General features: G+C 41.3%; 2 protein-coding genes across 4 annotated transcripts in view; both read right to left on the bottom strand.

Moving 5' to 3' along the window:
* The window catches only part of LOC135247895 (gap junction gamma-1 protein-like), a 64,111-nt gene extending 58,721 nt beyond the window's left edge, over positions 1-5,390 (bottom strand). The window contains exons 1-2 of the mRNA XM_064321864.1: positions 5,347-5,390; positions 2,825-2,862 (exon numbers count right to left, since the gene is read on the bottom strand). The gene's annotated coding sequence lies outside the window, so the exon portion shown is untranslated. The remainder of the gene's footprint in view (positions 1-2,824; positions 2,863-5,346) is intronic.
* On the bottom strand, positions 119-16,038 carry LOC135247896 (probable phosphatase phospho1). 3 transcript variants are annotated; one of them, XR_010328321.1, is made up of 6 exons: positions 15,796-16,038; positions 14,990-15,091; positions 14,578-14,634; positions 9,206-9,367; positions 5,347-6,826; positions 119-2,862 (listed from the first exon to the last, which is right to left on the bottom strand). XR_010328321.1 is itself a non-coding variant. In XM_064321868.1 (3 exons), the coding sequence occupies exon 3, from the start codon at positions 6,782-6,784 to the stop codon at positions 6,020-6,022; it is 765 nt and encodes a 254-aa protein (XP_064177938.1). In that variant the 5' UTR covers positions 6,785-6,826; positions 9,206-9,367; positions 11,082-11,249; the 3' UTR covers positions 3,948-6,019. The 3 variants fall into 3 exon arrangements, 1 of the variants encoding a protein (XP_064177938.1); XR_010328320.1 differs by lacking the exons at positions 14,578-14,634; positions 14,990-15,091; positions 15,796-16,038 and adding an exon at positions 11,082-11,249; XM_064321868.1 differs by lacking the exons at positions 119-2,862; positions 14,578-14,634; positions 14,990-15,091; positions 15,796-16,038 and adding an exon at positions 11,082-11,249 and having other exon boundaries at positions 3,948-6,826.
* Between the last annotated feature and the right edge of the window lie 176 nt (positions 16,039-16,214).

Consider the following 16,214-nt stretch of genomic DNA (forward strand, 5'->3'; position numbering starts at 1 on the left):
CAGACTAGGTTAACCCCAATATAGCTTGGTTATATCCTAGACACCTAGAAAACCTTCACTTTCAACCAAATGTATCACTGTATTGGCATTGCTGCAAAATTGACAAAGATTGTGTCAATTTAAACTTCGGTGAGTCAGATTTCAAGCAGAAAGGGAGATACAGACCTGGGGGGTTGTGCATGAACCACACAGAGGCTGCCTCAGCCCCCCCCCCCCCAAATCCCTCTGAGCCTCAGCAGTCCTTCTGTATCCTCCCTCCCCCGGCAAAGTGAGGATGGATAGTGCACGGTGGGAAATACAGCTGGCTTTACAGAAATATTTCAACAGTCAACAATGATACATTACACTATGATGCCCTGCCTGATCAATAAACTGGGTGTGAGTAGGAATAAAATGTAGGACATTTTGTGTTGTTTCAGTAAATGCATTGAGCTACAAACAGCTAAAGACACCATTTTATTTCTTATATACTTTTCCCTCTGCCCTTAAGTAAAGCAATCTGGGTTATGGGGGCCTACACAATTGCCTTGGGAGCTGTGGGCATTGATGGAAGAATGAACTTCTTTACTGTGTTCCGGCACAACTATTCTTTACTGCTAACATTTAAGTTACTGGTATTGCCAAAGTCATTACATTGCCGCTCAGGAAATGTATTTTATTTCAAAACCTCGTCTTAAGCAGCCTAACACTATGGTGAAAGTAGCATGCCTTTCTGAATGCTCATTAAAGTGAACGAGATATCGTAGGGTGAGGAATGTTGAGAACACTGCAGGGTTTTAGGTGAGTCAAAACTAAAATGAGGTTATTTAATTCAAAAGAGTGGAAAACATAAGGTATGTATTAATGTTCACTTCCCTGTTTGTCTCTCAGGTGCCACCATGCAAGGACCATGAACTGTTTGATGGCATGAGAAAATAATGAAGACACCTCTTGTGTTCAGTTATATTTCTGCTGCCACCTTGTGGTGAGAAGTATTGTGTTTTGCAGACACAAGTTCTGAAGGTACTTTTACAGAATGATTCATGTGATGAATCCTGAAATACAACCAATGTATGAGATGTATGAGAATGTACCGTACAAGAAGAGCAGTCTGAAAGGACAAATACCATCAGATATTTGTGTGTGTGTCACCCTGTGGGACTTCAGAACACAGATGGCACTGGCACAGTCGGGATGCACACTACTGGGAATATCACTAGAAAAAAGTGGTGGAGTGAGATTGAAGACAGAGCTTTTAGTTTGAAAAGTCAGATATTTAAAAAGTAGCCTGACCAATTAATCATTACCAGGATGTTGATGTGGATTCACTGTCATGGGCATGAACCTCTCATGCCCGGTCACCATATCTTAATACGGTGAGCAAAGCACGCTTTATTGAGGTATGGCGCCAGATTAATCTGAAACGTTTGCTTGAATTACAATATAACCTTAAACAGCCTAATGCATTTCATCAAATCTGGCCTGGAGATTCTAAAGCTTATACTGAAAGAAATACTATAAGTAACAAGGGATAGTTAACTTTGAGGAGTTTTTTTGAAATTATAGTTTTAATGTTTTTGATTGGCAGATAATCAGAAACTTACAGCTGTTCCACGCATCTTGCAGTGCTCTTGGGCGGCACACCATCAGCAATATAACCTGGGGTAATTGGGTGTTTTGGGTCTTTCGAACATACGCCCTCACCCAGGCGACCCAGCTGGGGTTGATCGGACCCCAGCTTGTGTCCAAGTAGCCTGTGTGGTGCACAGATCACCCCTCCAGAACCGTAACTACCTTGATGTATAACTACCCCCCAGAAAAATCCTTCAACACACAGAAAGACTGTCGGGGCCAATTAAAAAACATACATTAAAACTGAAATTATTTCTTTTTTTAATGGACTGAAAGGGAACTGTCCCTTGTATAAATATACATCCTACTTCTCTTTCACCATGAGATTAAGCAAGTAGCCAAACACTGATGTGAAAGACATGAAAAACAGACTCGCTCCGTTACTCTTCACATGTCATCTGAACCTTAAATGAGGTTCTGGTTTAATGCACTGGAATGCATGCAAGCTTCTTGCGTTCCTGCTAAATAACACATTCCTGGTGTAAAGCGCATAAAAAGAGAGAACATTACCCAGTTTGCACCAAGTTGTGTAACTGCAACTGCCCCCCAAAGATAAGGCAGTAATAGTAATAAATTTACTGGTAGAAAAAGTATTGGCGAGCCAGTAGGAGGCTTTCTTCCCTATGGCCAAAATAGAAAAAGGACCCAACACAGTGTTGAAGCCCTGATTGTTTGATTTATGCTGTCCTCCCATGTTCATTTATGAATTGTCCTGCATTTATATACTGCATATGAATGTAAATTAGACAGAAAAACTCTACAAAAGTTCAAATGGTATATTTCAACAGATACTGATTATCAAAATTTTTATATCATCATCGACATCATAATCAATGCAAATGCATACTATAGAAGAAAATGATTGCAAATGTTTAATGCTGAAGCTGCAACCCCTTGGAAGATCTTCCTCAGACAGAATGTTTCGACATGTCCAATTACTGTCATTGATAATGACCATACTCATAATGAAGACTTGATAACAAGTTCACCTGAGACTCTGTCTTGATTGAAGATCTCTTCGTAATACACCTGTGTAATGTAACTGTGTGGAAGCGTTCTCATACCTGTAAGCATTTCTCCTAGTGTGGGTACCATCTACACTACCATAACAATGGTTGCCATAGCAAAGGGATAAAGTGCAGTTATACCTTCAGTATACTTCAAATAAACAAACAAACAAACAAAACTTACTCACTTGGAGCCACATATTTACCATTTAAGCCTCCACTTCTTCAGTCTCTGGCATTCCATCTGATAAATTAGATTACATTAGATTAGAAACAAGAAGCATAATTCATTATGATCTCAATAAAGTAGAACATGCATTCTAATTAGTAGCCATCTTGGACTGAAGAACGTTTCAGCAAAGGATGAGGCAATATGGTTGTGATTGGACAGGCCAAAATTAGTGTAAAAAAGTGAAGAGGAGGTTGGAAGGACAGCAATTCATTGTGATGTAACAGAGAGGTACACGTCTGCACCACAGAAATTGATATAATTTCCACAGATAGTAAAAAAAAAAACTATATTGATCAGGTTGATTTCCTAATCTTGTACTAAAACTTGTTCTATGAATGTATTAAAGACTTTGATTTTTAATGTTCACTATATCCAGGCATTTCATGCAGATGTGTGATTTTTTTAAACCTGGGTTTTGTGCTAGGATCAAGATATGATGTGTGTACTGTCAGACAAACTTGAAAATAACCTTGTGTTGCTTCTGCATTCTTTTCATTCAGCTGGCAAAATGATAGATTATCACCGCTGAGATCAATATGCACTCAATGGTGCTACCAAAGGCCCCAGCTGGTTAAATCTGGCACTGAGGGAACTTCACATCAGGCTGAAGATCAGCCCAGGAATAGCTTCAGAGTAGGAATGGGGGACTTTTCAGAAAAATGTGTCTGTGTGGGTGTGTGCGTGTGTTGTATTGTGTTGTGTGTCACCACTCCCTTTCATTTCTTTTGCAAATATATTTTGTTTAATTTCACTGTTTGCAGAATTCATGTTTTTGTTAAGCCACTTGAATCTATGTCTTTAGACAATGACCACCTTGTCTTTGTGTTTTAACTTTTAATTAATCTCATTATTTGAATTTATTGTACATGTTGATTAAAGTTAACACACAAGATTGTTCTGCCTATTGACAAATTATATTATTTAATTGATTGTATTAACCATTGGTAATAATCTCTCAATTAAATCAAATTAATTTCTTGTGGTGAATAAGTGGAGAGAGTAGGCCTATGATATCTGTGTCCTGTATTCAGAGTGTTGAACATTAAACAATGGTGCTAACAGCTAAAACCACTGTATTCAGAAATCCACAGGCCAAATTTTCACTTGCAAACATGTCTTTGACTGTTTATTCAGATAAGACTTCTAGTTTCAATACCAGATCATGACAATAATATCATATCCTAATTCAGATTATTATTAATCTGCATTTTATACTACTCTGGGGAAGAAGCTAAAGGAAATACCAACAGGATATAATTCATGTGCGGAACTGCAGTAGCTTAAGTTCGGTTCCTAATTGGAACACTTAACTCAACAAATAAATTATGTTAATTGTTGCACAGTACTGAAAGATAATGCATTAGTTTACACAATTATAAAGACAAATAGGAACCACATCTTCCCATTTTTGATTTTGTTGATGGCTTTATATTCCTGATAGCAAGTAAGGTAATCGCATAGCTATGTTTCCAATTTTAAAAAAAATAAAAATAAAAATGACACACAGGTTAAAAACTCAGCATTGACTGTGAAGAATCTAACTGGCTGGAGAGGACCAATCCGATCAGTTCGCTCATTCAGAACCCTCCTGTTAAACTGTCTCCTATACTACAAACAAGGACACACACGCAAATGCACACAAACACAAACAGACGTCTGAAATGTAATCGCAGGCTTAAAAACGACATACGAGGACAAAGTAGTCTGTCATGCAGCCAAATCTACGCTAGTTAAGAGCTACTCTTCAGTGGAAACCGGGACTATATTCAAACCTCACAAAGTCAGGATGCCTTTTTAACCAGTAGATGGCGCCTTTGTGGCATGCATGCTCAAGGGCCCTTGACATTAGCATGGTGGAAAAGCGATAATGGGGCAAGTCCTCCAGTCGTTGCATCTGCACGACAGCAGAATAATTTCAGAAAAATGCCTGCACTGTATTTACCACGATGAAGAGATGAAGACCAATGGCAAGCACACTCAATGTACCTTTCGGGCAACAGAGTACATTACGGCAATTTGATATGATTATGCACATAGTTGATTCCTCCGTCAACACCTGAAAATAAGTCCCCTTTTCTAGCTTCACAAAGACCCATTAAAATCAGGCAGCCAACACACAGTGTTGGGGTTTAGAAATCCTCTCCTCACAGCCCTCTACAGTGAGTGACCACCGGCAGGGTAGAATTAATAAGGATCACGGTGAAAGACTTATTGCCTCTGGTCTCAGAGAAGGCAAAGGTTAGCCATGGCTGAGGGAGCACCGCTGAAACAGGGCTCTGCTGGTTCCACTTCAGTCTCCACAGAGTATTTCAGACTTATTGTATTCCTTCATTTTATTCCCTCCCTCCTGATCTGGGTCTACTCAGCCCAAACCAATCATTTTAAATGTTTAAAGCTGGGAAATCATCGTCATTTCTCAATTTGTGGCGCCATGCACGTATGCATTCAAACTAAAGGTATTATTGTAGTAATAATAATAGTAAAATGGTGCCTAACCCTAAAGCCGCTGGTGTTGGGGAGGGGTAGATTTTGCTGAAAGCTTGTCTCTTCTCTGTTGGCGGGCTGAACTTTGGCCTGGAATACGAGGAACAGAAGTACTCCGGGGTGTGACTCGCTCTTTAGCTCCAGGTGTGGAGCTCCAAGTCAGTGACAGGCCTGCGGTCTGAGAATCTCAAGGCAAACAGGATCATTTATCAAGGCCAGGGGAATATGCACTGCTTTTAATTACTGTTACACTGCTGTCTCTTTCTCCATTTGATGTTTGTAACTTGTTTGTCTTGTGTAACTTTGTAACTTTGTGTTTTATGTCAGGTCCCCTTTGCGAAAGAGATTTCGATCTCAATGGGATTTTTTTCCTGGTTAAACAAAGGTTAAATGAAAAAATAAAGGCTAGGGGAATATGGATCTATTCCAACAGGAAAGAAACGTCTTTGACCGCCCTCAGAGAGTAAGCATATGTGGGCACACTCATGTTTAATACCTCCATGATAAATAGTAATGCATGCAAGTCTACTTGCACGCTGTTTTTCCTACACGTGTAACATCTACACAGTCTCTATATCCCTGTATCGACAGCTTCTCCTCAAGCCTACACTGTGCGCTGGTCACTGGTGAATGCCCCTGTGCATTAGGGAGGGTCGGCATGTTATCCAGCCTCTTCATCCGTACGTCACCTCTCCTCCAAAAGCCTTTTCACGTGGTTCACCACGTCCTCTCCACTAGACCAAGGCACCACGGCAGGTTTGAAGACCGAGGGCCGGGCCTCCTGGGCCTCCACTATCAGCTTGTGAGCGGGGTAGTTCCGCCGAGGGAACGCCGTGTCCATCGGCCCCAAAGCCAGCAAGGGGCAGAAGTCGTTGGCGCCATCGCCCACGTAGAAGACGCGCTGGAAGGGGCACCCGCGCTCCTGCGCCCGCTGCGCCAGGTAGTCCCGCACCACCGCCTGCTTGCACAGGTTCTCTGGGCACCGGGCACAGCCGTGGGAGTGGTGGGGTCGGAGGACCAACCGGCCACCGCCGTCGAAGGAGGCCGGGTTGGTGAAGATCTTGTGGAAGAGCTGGCGGGCGCCGGCCCTGCGGAGCCAGGCCTCGATGAAGTACGTGTTCGCATCCGACACCAGCACCGCCTCGAAATCCTTCGGGTGGGCGCGCATGTACTGGAAGAGGGCCAGGATGCCGGGCGAGGCGGGGATCTTCTCGATGGCGGAGCGGATGGTGTCCTCGGGCACCCCCTGCTCGGCCATGTAGGCCAGCACGCGCTGCATGTGCTCGTTGTAGTGCCCCGGCCGGTAGGAGTCCTTCAGCCAGCCGGGCAGCTTCCGCCCGGGTGCCGCCTGGACCACCGCGTCGTCGCTGTTCTCGTCCACGATGGTCTCGTCAAAGTCGAAGAAGATGAGGAAGCGCTTGTTGCCGTGGGATGCTGCGGGGCCCGCCATAATGCCCGAATGTCAGGAGCGGGGGCAGGTCTGCTTCCTCGCCTGGAGAGAAGAGCAGCACAGAAAAAAATCAGTCAAACACAGAATCCACGCGATTGGTCAGCTCAGCTCTTACTGCACCACAAAGACCCATGTCCTTCCCTCCACACTCTCCTCTGCTCCCTCTTTGTCTCTGGTAAGAGGTGTAGGGGGTGGGGGCGGTGGACAGGGCATCTGGGAAAGACTACCGCACAAAAGGAGGTGGAAGACGAGCAGATGGACAGTGAGGGAGAAAGAATGGAAAGAGAAAAAGCAACTGATACAAGGATAAAAGAACAAAGGCAAACTTTTAGCTCTTATTTTAATCACATTTAAGGCAATGCGAATTTCCCCTGCTGATGAAAGACAGTGAGAAGGAGGAAGGTTCTCAAAGCACAACAGAGACTGGGATCCAAACTCAGCCTGCACTCTAGACTAAGAATGAATTCAACAGAGAAAATGTCATTTACAGAAAACCAAAGCAAAAAAGGGACACTCTGCTCCCACCCTGAAGATACATTGTGTATTGCAGATTCATTTTAACTAAACTACTGTCAATGAAACTGATTTCAATGCGATGTTAACTGTTTACTACTAGCTACTGAATACCTAATGCATATTTAATATCTTTCCATGGTAGTTAAATTAAAATACATGGCTCGATGTACATTTATCATAGTAAAAACATATCACATTTCCAAAAAGTCAATTTGGTGTAACCATCTCCATAATCTGAGGTAAATTAATTGCTCTTGTAACAAAATGATAAAATAAACATATTATTATTTGTAATTCTTTTTAAAAAGAATTTTATTAATAATTTCATTATTTTTAAATCCATTATTGAATCCTAGTGGAATAGTAATTTTCCTCAATAATTTCTTTGTGAATTCCGAATTTTAAAAAAAGCATTCACCACTCCCGAAATCTCAGTTCACAACTTTCGATTGCCTGTTGTTTTCCCTTTCCAAAATTTAACAAGCAAATGCTATTGAAGGCCAGCACCATCACTGCAGCATCCTTGGTCATTTCTGGAGGGTGCACACTATCACATGTAGATCATGTGACACCTGTGACATCATTTCACTCTGCAACCAACCAGCTGAGCAACACAGTTACTGAACTGGAGGACTGTAACACTGGTACAAGAAGCCCAGGCAGACCACATGTGGATGACTGACTAGATCAGTCATCGGTACTCATGCAGACCCAGCTACATGAAAATCCCTCATGAGACCTCCCTACTACGGGAGCTCTCAATCACTGTTGATGGCACCACAGCGACTGCCTCTCACTCTGCAAAGAGCTTGGGAGTGGTCCTGGATGACTAGCTGGACCTCAAAGAGCACATCAAGGAAACATCACGGTCCTGCAGATTCCACCTGTACAACATCAGGAGGATTCGACCATACCTGACTATGCACTCCACCCAGCTGCTTGTCCAGGCTATGGTGATTTCCTGTCTAGATTACTTTAACTCACTCCTGCCAGTCTGTGCCATACAGCGACTACAGATGATGATGACTACAGATGTTGCTGCCTGGCTTGTCTTAAAACTTTGTAAGTTCTTTCACATCACTCCCCTGCTGAGGTCACTCCACTGGCTACCGGTCACCACCAGATCAGGTTCAGTCCTGACCCTCACCTACAGCCAACAGGACAGCCCCCACCTACCTACAGGACATGATTCAATCCTTCATGCCAGCTTGACCACTCCGCTCTGCTGCAGCAGGGCATCTTGCACTCCCTGCCATCCGGGTGAATGGTTCTCGCTTGTCCCAACCACAGAGATTCTGCACCCTAGCTCCCCAGTGGTGGAACAAACTCCCCCCGTACCTCTACGAACCACTCAGTCATTGCCCACTTCCGTCGTGGTCTGAAGACGCATCTCTTCAGATTGTACCTAGACTAACTATCACTTCTCCGCAGGATACTCCCAATCTAGGATCGCTCTTATCATTTGAATCCTTATAATTTGTTCCTGTAGCACTTTTATGTTACACTTGTACCTTCATCCAGCATTTATATTGCACTTGTATGATTGTCTTGATGTTGTAGCTCATTGCCATACCTCCTAGTTTGACCTACCATAACTTTCTGACCTAGCCTATGCTTACTGTGTGAACTGGACTTAATGTGCTCATGGCTATGAATAACTGTTACATAATGAGTACTGTACTGTATCGGACTTGTGTTTTGTAGTTGTACCAATGACCTTTGGTATGAACTTACTGTATGTTACTTTGGATAAAAGCCCCTGCCAAATAATTATAATGTAATACAAATTTTAATATTGATACACAAAAATATCATGGGACCATTTAGTGGATAAAACCCCAATTGAAGCCCAATAAGTCTTGGGGTGGTACAGTAAAATAAAATCTCTTTAAAGCATTTACTTACAAATTGGATGCTAGTTGTTGCACTGTGGGACTCCAATCAACAGTCCGCACTGGCACGGTCAGGATGCGATGGGGAGCATCCCTGCAGTAACAGCAAAGGCCTCAGCTGGACATGCAACACTCCATTTCTTTCACAAAGAACTTGTGAAACGTGATTGGGAACCTGTCAAGACATGCAAAACAGTCGATCAATATTCAATTTAACTGTTCAATCAAATCATAACTTAAGAGTTAAAGTGGAATGAGAACATAAAACCAGGTCTTCTCTGTGCCTTAATTGATAGGCATAGAGTAGATGGCAACATGGTGGTTGTGATTCACAGCGTTTGTGTACACAGAATGCAGACTTAAAGGTCTGTAGGCTATCAGAATCTTCAGTAAATGTTGTAGAGAAAAAAAAACCTTAACTGAAAATGGACATTGTCTGGGAATAAAATAACCTATATCTTTTTAAAACCCAGAAAGTGAACTAAAACTCACACATCTCAAGCAAGAATTGCAGGGCTACTCAACAAACGTGAGAACATGGCCTACACTGTAAGAAGCCAGGTTACTAAGGTGAAATACCTATATTTTATAACTGGGGGCATTATGTACATTAAGTTGTTAATACAAAAAAATTAATATGGAGATTGTGACGGCGCTATGTTCACACAGGAACATTGCAAACAAAAATTAGTTGCTATTAAGGAAACTTAACTCTTCAAACCTCAGAATTTGGCAAAAACGTTCAGTGCTAAGGGTTCAGAGCTTCTCTTTTACACTGTTACTAAACACAGTATAGACCAAAGATTAAAATGATTAGCCTTGGTGTGGAATACAGAAATAACCTCTGCCTTCGGAGCTGCCTAACAGCGCCTACAGTCGTTCAGGAAGGCAGGCAGAACTGCAGCGTGCAGTAACGGGACAACTCAAGAACCCGATCTACAGAACTGCAGTTGAAGATATGTTACATCATCGCTATGCCTGATCACGAGAGGCCATTCGCTCATGAAAAATCAAATACGAATTGGGATTAAAACTATTGATTCTGTATTCGCAGAAACAGTCGCTTAAAATTGCACCCTTATAATAGCTACGCTATTTTAGCTGGGCTATCTCTGTCTATCAAAGGTATTTAGTGCGCTAGATGTTATTTTCAAACAAATTAATAAATACGATGAGTAGGCTAATCGAGTAATGAAACAGTTTAAAGGACAGATAACATAGTAGTGTAATTTATTCAACAGAGGAAAATGTAGCTTAAGCGTGAAGGGTTGTAAAGGGTCCAATATCTCAGCACAGTAACCTTTACTGCAATGTCAACAACGTGCGCTTGGATTGCTGTCCACCCGTTTGGATTACCCGGCTGTAACGTGAGAAAAGCAGTAAATTCTGATAACTACAGCGATAAAACTTATTCAATCTAAATTTCCACATCTCAGCCTTACTTTTTCATGATCGTATGCTATTTATGGATGCGTGAAATAGGCTGTCATTAAATTAATTTTTTTATCTAAGTTGCAGTGCGATATAATGGCACGCCGCATGCAGAAGCTAATTCTAATACTGTACATTCCAAGGACAACACGAACCGCAGCCCCGTCGCGATTACCGCACTTCGCTGTACCAAGCATACCAATTTCTGTAATAGCACATTCCATTTATTTCCACGATGCATGCTAATATTCTCAAATCGTAAGATATTTCAAATAATCTACGATGGATCTGGAACTGAACCACCTACGCAAACCATATTCACAATCTATATACACACAATGGTAAGTTATTTGTTTTTCAAAGTAGACAGCTTTTTGAATTGAGCAAGTAAGAAAAAAACAAAAAGACGAATAACTTAAATAATCTGAAATAAACTGCATTAGACTACAGTACTGTACCGGCAAGTGCATCCCGTCTCGCATCCCCCATTCCTAGAATTCCTTTTTCAGAATTTAGAGGAGTCTTCTGGCTTGCATCAGTTTGTTTGGTATCCAGCAATCACATCCGTGCCTCGGACACCGAGACCATGGAAACATTTTCGGCCTTTTTTATGGGCTACCAAAAGCACAGAGCGGCTGTGCTGATGACGTCTGGGACTGTGGGCCAATGACACTGCGCTCTTGAACTTAAAGGGGACCGGTGACGACCCAGTGGATATTTGTACAGGGATCATTCTATAGAATTGTTCAAATCACACGGAAATGAAACTTAAAATATAATTACCCGAACAAACAACGAGTTTTTATTTAGCATGTACTTATCATAATGATTCAGAAAAAAATACAACACAATATTCACAAATATTAAACACTTTCACTACAAGTGCACTGTCGCCACAGAAACACCTAAAATACAATGTTAAATGAAACCTTTCATTCATGTTTTCATTGTTTTTCAAGATGGGATCGGTATATTTCCATTGTGAATATTACTATTCCACTATTTTTGGATCTTTACTGATGCACACAGACATTACAGACATACAAAAACCAGGCATACAGGTTTAATCTGGGAATAATGGAAGTGTAAAGATGAGGAGAGGTCCCATTCGCAGTGCTGAGCAAGTGGACCAGTTTGGGAATATAAATTTAATATGTGCTACAATACAATATTGATGCAGATTACTTTTCTCTAACGTTTCTCTTAAATCCACAAGTTAACAAGTCCAGGACCGCATAATGCTAGAAACAATATTATCATGCCCCATGTTATATATGAAACAGCCATATCTCTCACACTTTTTTCTTGTCAAGTGGGTACCATAATCGGTAACCAGTAATTAAAGTAATTATATGTACTTAAAAAAGTATGTATTCAATTACACCACAACATTCAAAGCAACTGAAGTTTGCTAGAGAACTGGTGCATTAAATCCATGACAAATTAACGAGGTGCGTTCATGGAACGGCACTTTCTTCAATGCCCAAACTACCCCCTTCTCACCATTTTGCCAACTCAGAGAAAGAACTTCCACTTGCTTCCTCAATTTAGGAAACCTGTAGTGTCAAACTACAAGGTGGCTATTTTGGGAGCAAGGGCAGGCATGGAGGGAGAGTTCCTGGACAAGTCGTCGGCTCAGTTTTCAGAGTAAAGCTTATCTTTCCACATGCACAGTAATAATATCCCCCCTTGCTGTCTCTTTCACATACGCACACTTGCAGAAACACGCACTCTCCTACCTTCCACCCTCGGATGCATGCTACTGGAGGGGTGTTTTCATCCTATAAAAACAACTCAGTCAGCTACCAGTCTGAAAATAGACGGGAGGATACCCATAGGTCGGCCCAGTGCTACATGCTTTGATTTGCCAGGACAGCTGGAAAGTCTCAGGCATTATTTCTTTTATAAGAGCAATAGGAGCTCACACATGGGAAACACAAGCTGACACTTCACTTACTGCGCTGACTTTCTGACTCGCTTGGTCTAGCGGCCAAAACAACAGAACAGTAGAGATTCACCAAAGTTCACCTCTACCAAATGGAGACCTCCTTACTGTACAGTACTCTACACAGAGTACAGTTTTGAACAAACACCACACACTGAAGACAAAGCTGAGCAGACGTCATTGACTCTCCTCTACGCAATGCTGTAAACTATAACTGGGAAATCAGATTATCAACTGCTGGACCCAGAGGTGTTGGTTCTAAAGGTCAATCCCAATGCTGCAGTAACAAAGACCCATTGTATGAAACCAGTCCAAAGGCCCAGCATGTAGGGAAACATGCGATTATACAGCAAGCTCACCGTTAATCATTGTTTTCAGGACTTGGGATGGTGAAAGGCAGAGAGGGTCATTTCAGAGTATGAGAAAACCACCAGTCTCAGAAACACAAAAGGAGCTGAGAAAGCAGAATCCCACACGCAGAAACTCCCAATTTAACCAAGAGTGACACAGGTTACTTGTGCACAAGATATCAGATTTGAAGTCTCTGTGGCATGGCTGTTCAGTGGCGTTGCCTGATAAAAAAATTCCAAGTGTTGTAGACAAAGAAAGCATATCTCTCTGTGACCAGTATAAACAGGGTGAGACAGTCCACCGGTTCCATTACCCATCACTATTCCAACAGACTGTCTAAAGTCTTAGCAGATTACAGTCCAGACAAAATTTGACTTAACCTGTGGCTAAATACACGAGCCCTATGAAATGAAATCTCCATGAGCTAAAACACGTATGGGCATGTTTTAAACTCGTGGTTGGGTTCTTTGTTGCAGTCGAGCAGTCAATCATCACGCCATGAATTGCTGTTCAGGTATTTTGTAATGACTATACTTTCAAGGGTAAAATTGTGGTATGGCACAGGACTCAGGCCTTAGATAGGTAACATTGTTTCCATTAGAACAACTTAACATGCACGGCTGTGGCCCATTACCTAATTATTGGGCCTAATAAAAGTCCGGCTATCAGGCCTAGTGAGAGGATGGTTTTGGGCACTTTCAGGTTAGGAGACTGCGGTGGTGTTTGAGTTTTCATAGTTCTAGTTTTCTGTTGGAGGTTTTGAATGCTCTTCCATCCTGCAGAGCATCTTGTTGCCTATCTTTGCGTTTTAGGATTTTGGTGTTTTTGCTCATGAGGCAGCAAGCCAACCCTTATTTTTCAGTTTTTCTGTTCACCACACAATGCAGAGGCCCTCTCCAGCCATGCATCAAAATGGTAAAATACTTTCCTAGCCATTAAAACCCAAAAGAGGACTTCATTTTACTTTTTGTTCACTGGAGATTAGAAAAAATAGAGGAAAATGGTTAAACTTCTGTGTATGTTTTTTCTCAGGTTTGGTTGTGGTAGACTCATTAATGTACTGAAGACAGTACAAGAGAATGCAATTATAAATGATGGCCACTAGAGAAATTTGGATGTTCCCTTCATTTCATTTTGAAGATAATTCAAAATTAAATAAAAGGACAATATACATTTTAATACTTTTAATTTTTGGAAAAAAAAAATTATCGTGATTATTCTTATTTTTATCTAAATATAATGTAATATGGGGAAAAACAACTTTTTCCAGTTGGAGATTTCCTGAAGTTTGCTTCTGACTGATCAGGTCATATGCTCCCCCCCCACACACAAGAAAACCAGAGCACTATAAAAATGGCAATGCACTATAAAAATGGCAATGCAAATTAAATGTCCTACTTTTATTAATTATTCAGTTTTGACTGTAGTTTCTAAAGTGCTCTGGTGTTTTTGTGTACCTATGAGCACAGGTATGAATCAATGAAATTAAAAACCTGTTATGTTCAGTTTAACTTCCATTTCTCTAATAGGGAGGGGATACACATCAGGAGAGGAAAGTTCCTGTTAATTTGCCGAAATACAAACAACTACAGGGGCATGTACCATGTGGAAGCACTTCTTTGTCCACTTAGGTCATGAGGGTGTGACACTGAACTCACCATAAATTTTTCTCCCTTGTGTAGAATGGTCCCCTTCAGACCACCTCTGGAGGTTACCTGACACCAAAACACAGAATAGCAGATTTTAGCACATGCAAAAGGTGTTTTAGAGGCTCTTTAAAATAAATAAATAAATAAATAAACAAAAGAGGTAGGTCCCCACCTTGGTCAAAGACATTTTATGTCTGAGCTTAATTTTATACCAACTTTGAATTAGCCCTTCTGCAAGCAATCAGGCTTTTTCTTTTTCGAGGGACTTTCAAAGGGAAGAAATATGCACATTGAAATCAGCAATGCTAGGGCCATTAAATAGCTGCGCACTTAAGGTCAAACATAACACTTTCCTTAGGGGACATTTCTGAATTGTTGAACATTATTTTCAAGCTTAAATTACATTCTACAGTCCTATTACCATCAGCCTCAATTCTTTGAGTGATGCAGATGTAGTAAGGCTTTTTGCACCTCCACTCCTGGCTGGTTTCACTTGGCAAAAGCAGCTCATTCCCCTCTGGGCCTGGTGAGGACACATGCTGTTAGCCTATTCTCGGTGGTCATTTTCAGCCCTTCCAGCTGTCATCAATTTAATTCCATCCTCATTACTTCCATTGTAAAACTGCCAGCTGTTTTTCCCCCATTGTCCTACAGGTTCCCACAAAACCTTCCTCTTTCTCTAATGAACCAACACCTGTCAGTCAGCTCTCTATGGCAACTTCATTGATTTCCTCAGTCTTCTCCAATTAATTGACGTAATCTCCCCATCCATGCTGACCTGCAAAAGGAGGAGGCAACTGGACCTTGTGTCCACACACATCCAATCACCCCTCTGACCTTATGTCCTCTGAGCACGATTTTATCTTCACAGCAGTAAGACACCCGATTCTACTTATCCAGGTCTAGACTGAAGACCATGATTAGTTCATTAGTTGAATCAGGTGTCAAATTTCTGGGCTAAAACAAAAACCTCTCTCGAATAAGACTGGACACCCCTGCTCCAAGAAATCATCACAATAAAATATAGGCTACGCACACATACCTAAGCTTCCATCACACCTTAATGACCTGCTGCCATTACTCTAAATGGCTACATGTTATTGCACATTCTCAGCACTAAGTTCTGGCTTCTTCTAATATTGGCTGGACAAAGAAATAACAGCTGATCTCACATTCTGTGTCATGTATACAGCTTTTAAATCAAGTTAAACATAATATAAAAAATACCTGTACATGGTCTTCACTCTCCAGCACAGAACAATACATTCGTCCTTGTAGAAGACAAACTGGTGAAATTAAAATACTGGAAAGAAACAGATTTTCAAAAAACCAAAAGACTTATTTAATAGTACTGAATTACCATAGAATCTTAGAAACAACCTTAGAAAATCGGATAATAAAACATAGAATACCCAATAGCACATTTCTCTACTACACAAAATTTAAGTGATTACATGGGCCAAGAGAACAGTACCATAGTTATATATAATAGCAGGCTATTAAAACCACCACAAACTCTACAAGCTACTTCACTGTAATAACATGACGTGTTCCATCCAATTATAGACAAATGAAACCATGACTGAGAAAAACCTTTCCGGAAAAGATGGAGAAATGCATTAATCATTCAGTACATTAACCAATAA

The sequence above is a fragment of the Anguilla rostrata genome, chromosome 2 (assembly GCF_018555375.3).
Source record: "Anguilla rostrata isolate EN2019 chromosome 2, ASM1855537v3, whole genome shotgun sequence".
NCBI lineage: Eukaryota > Metazoa > Chordata > Actinopteri > Anguilliformes > Anguillidae > Anguilla > Anguilla rostrata.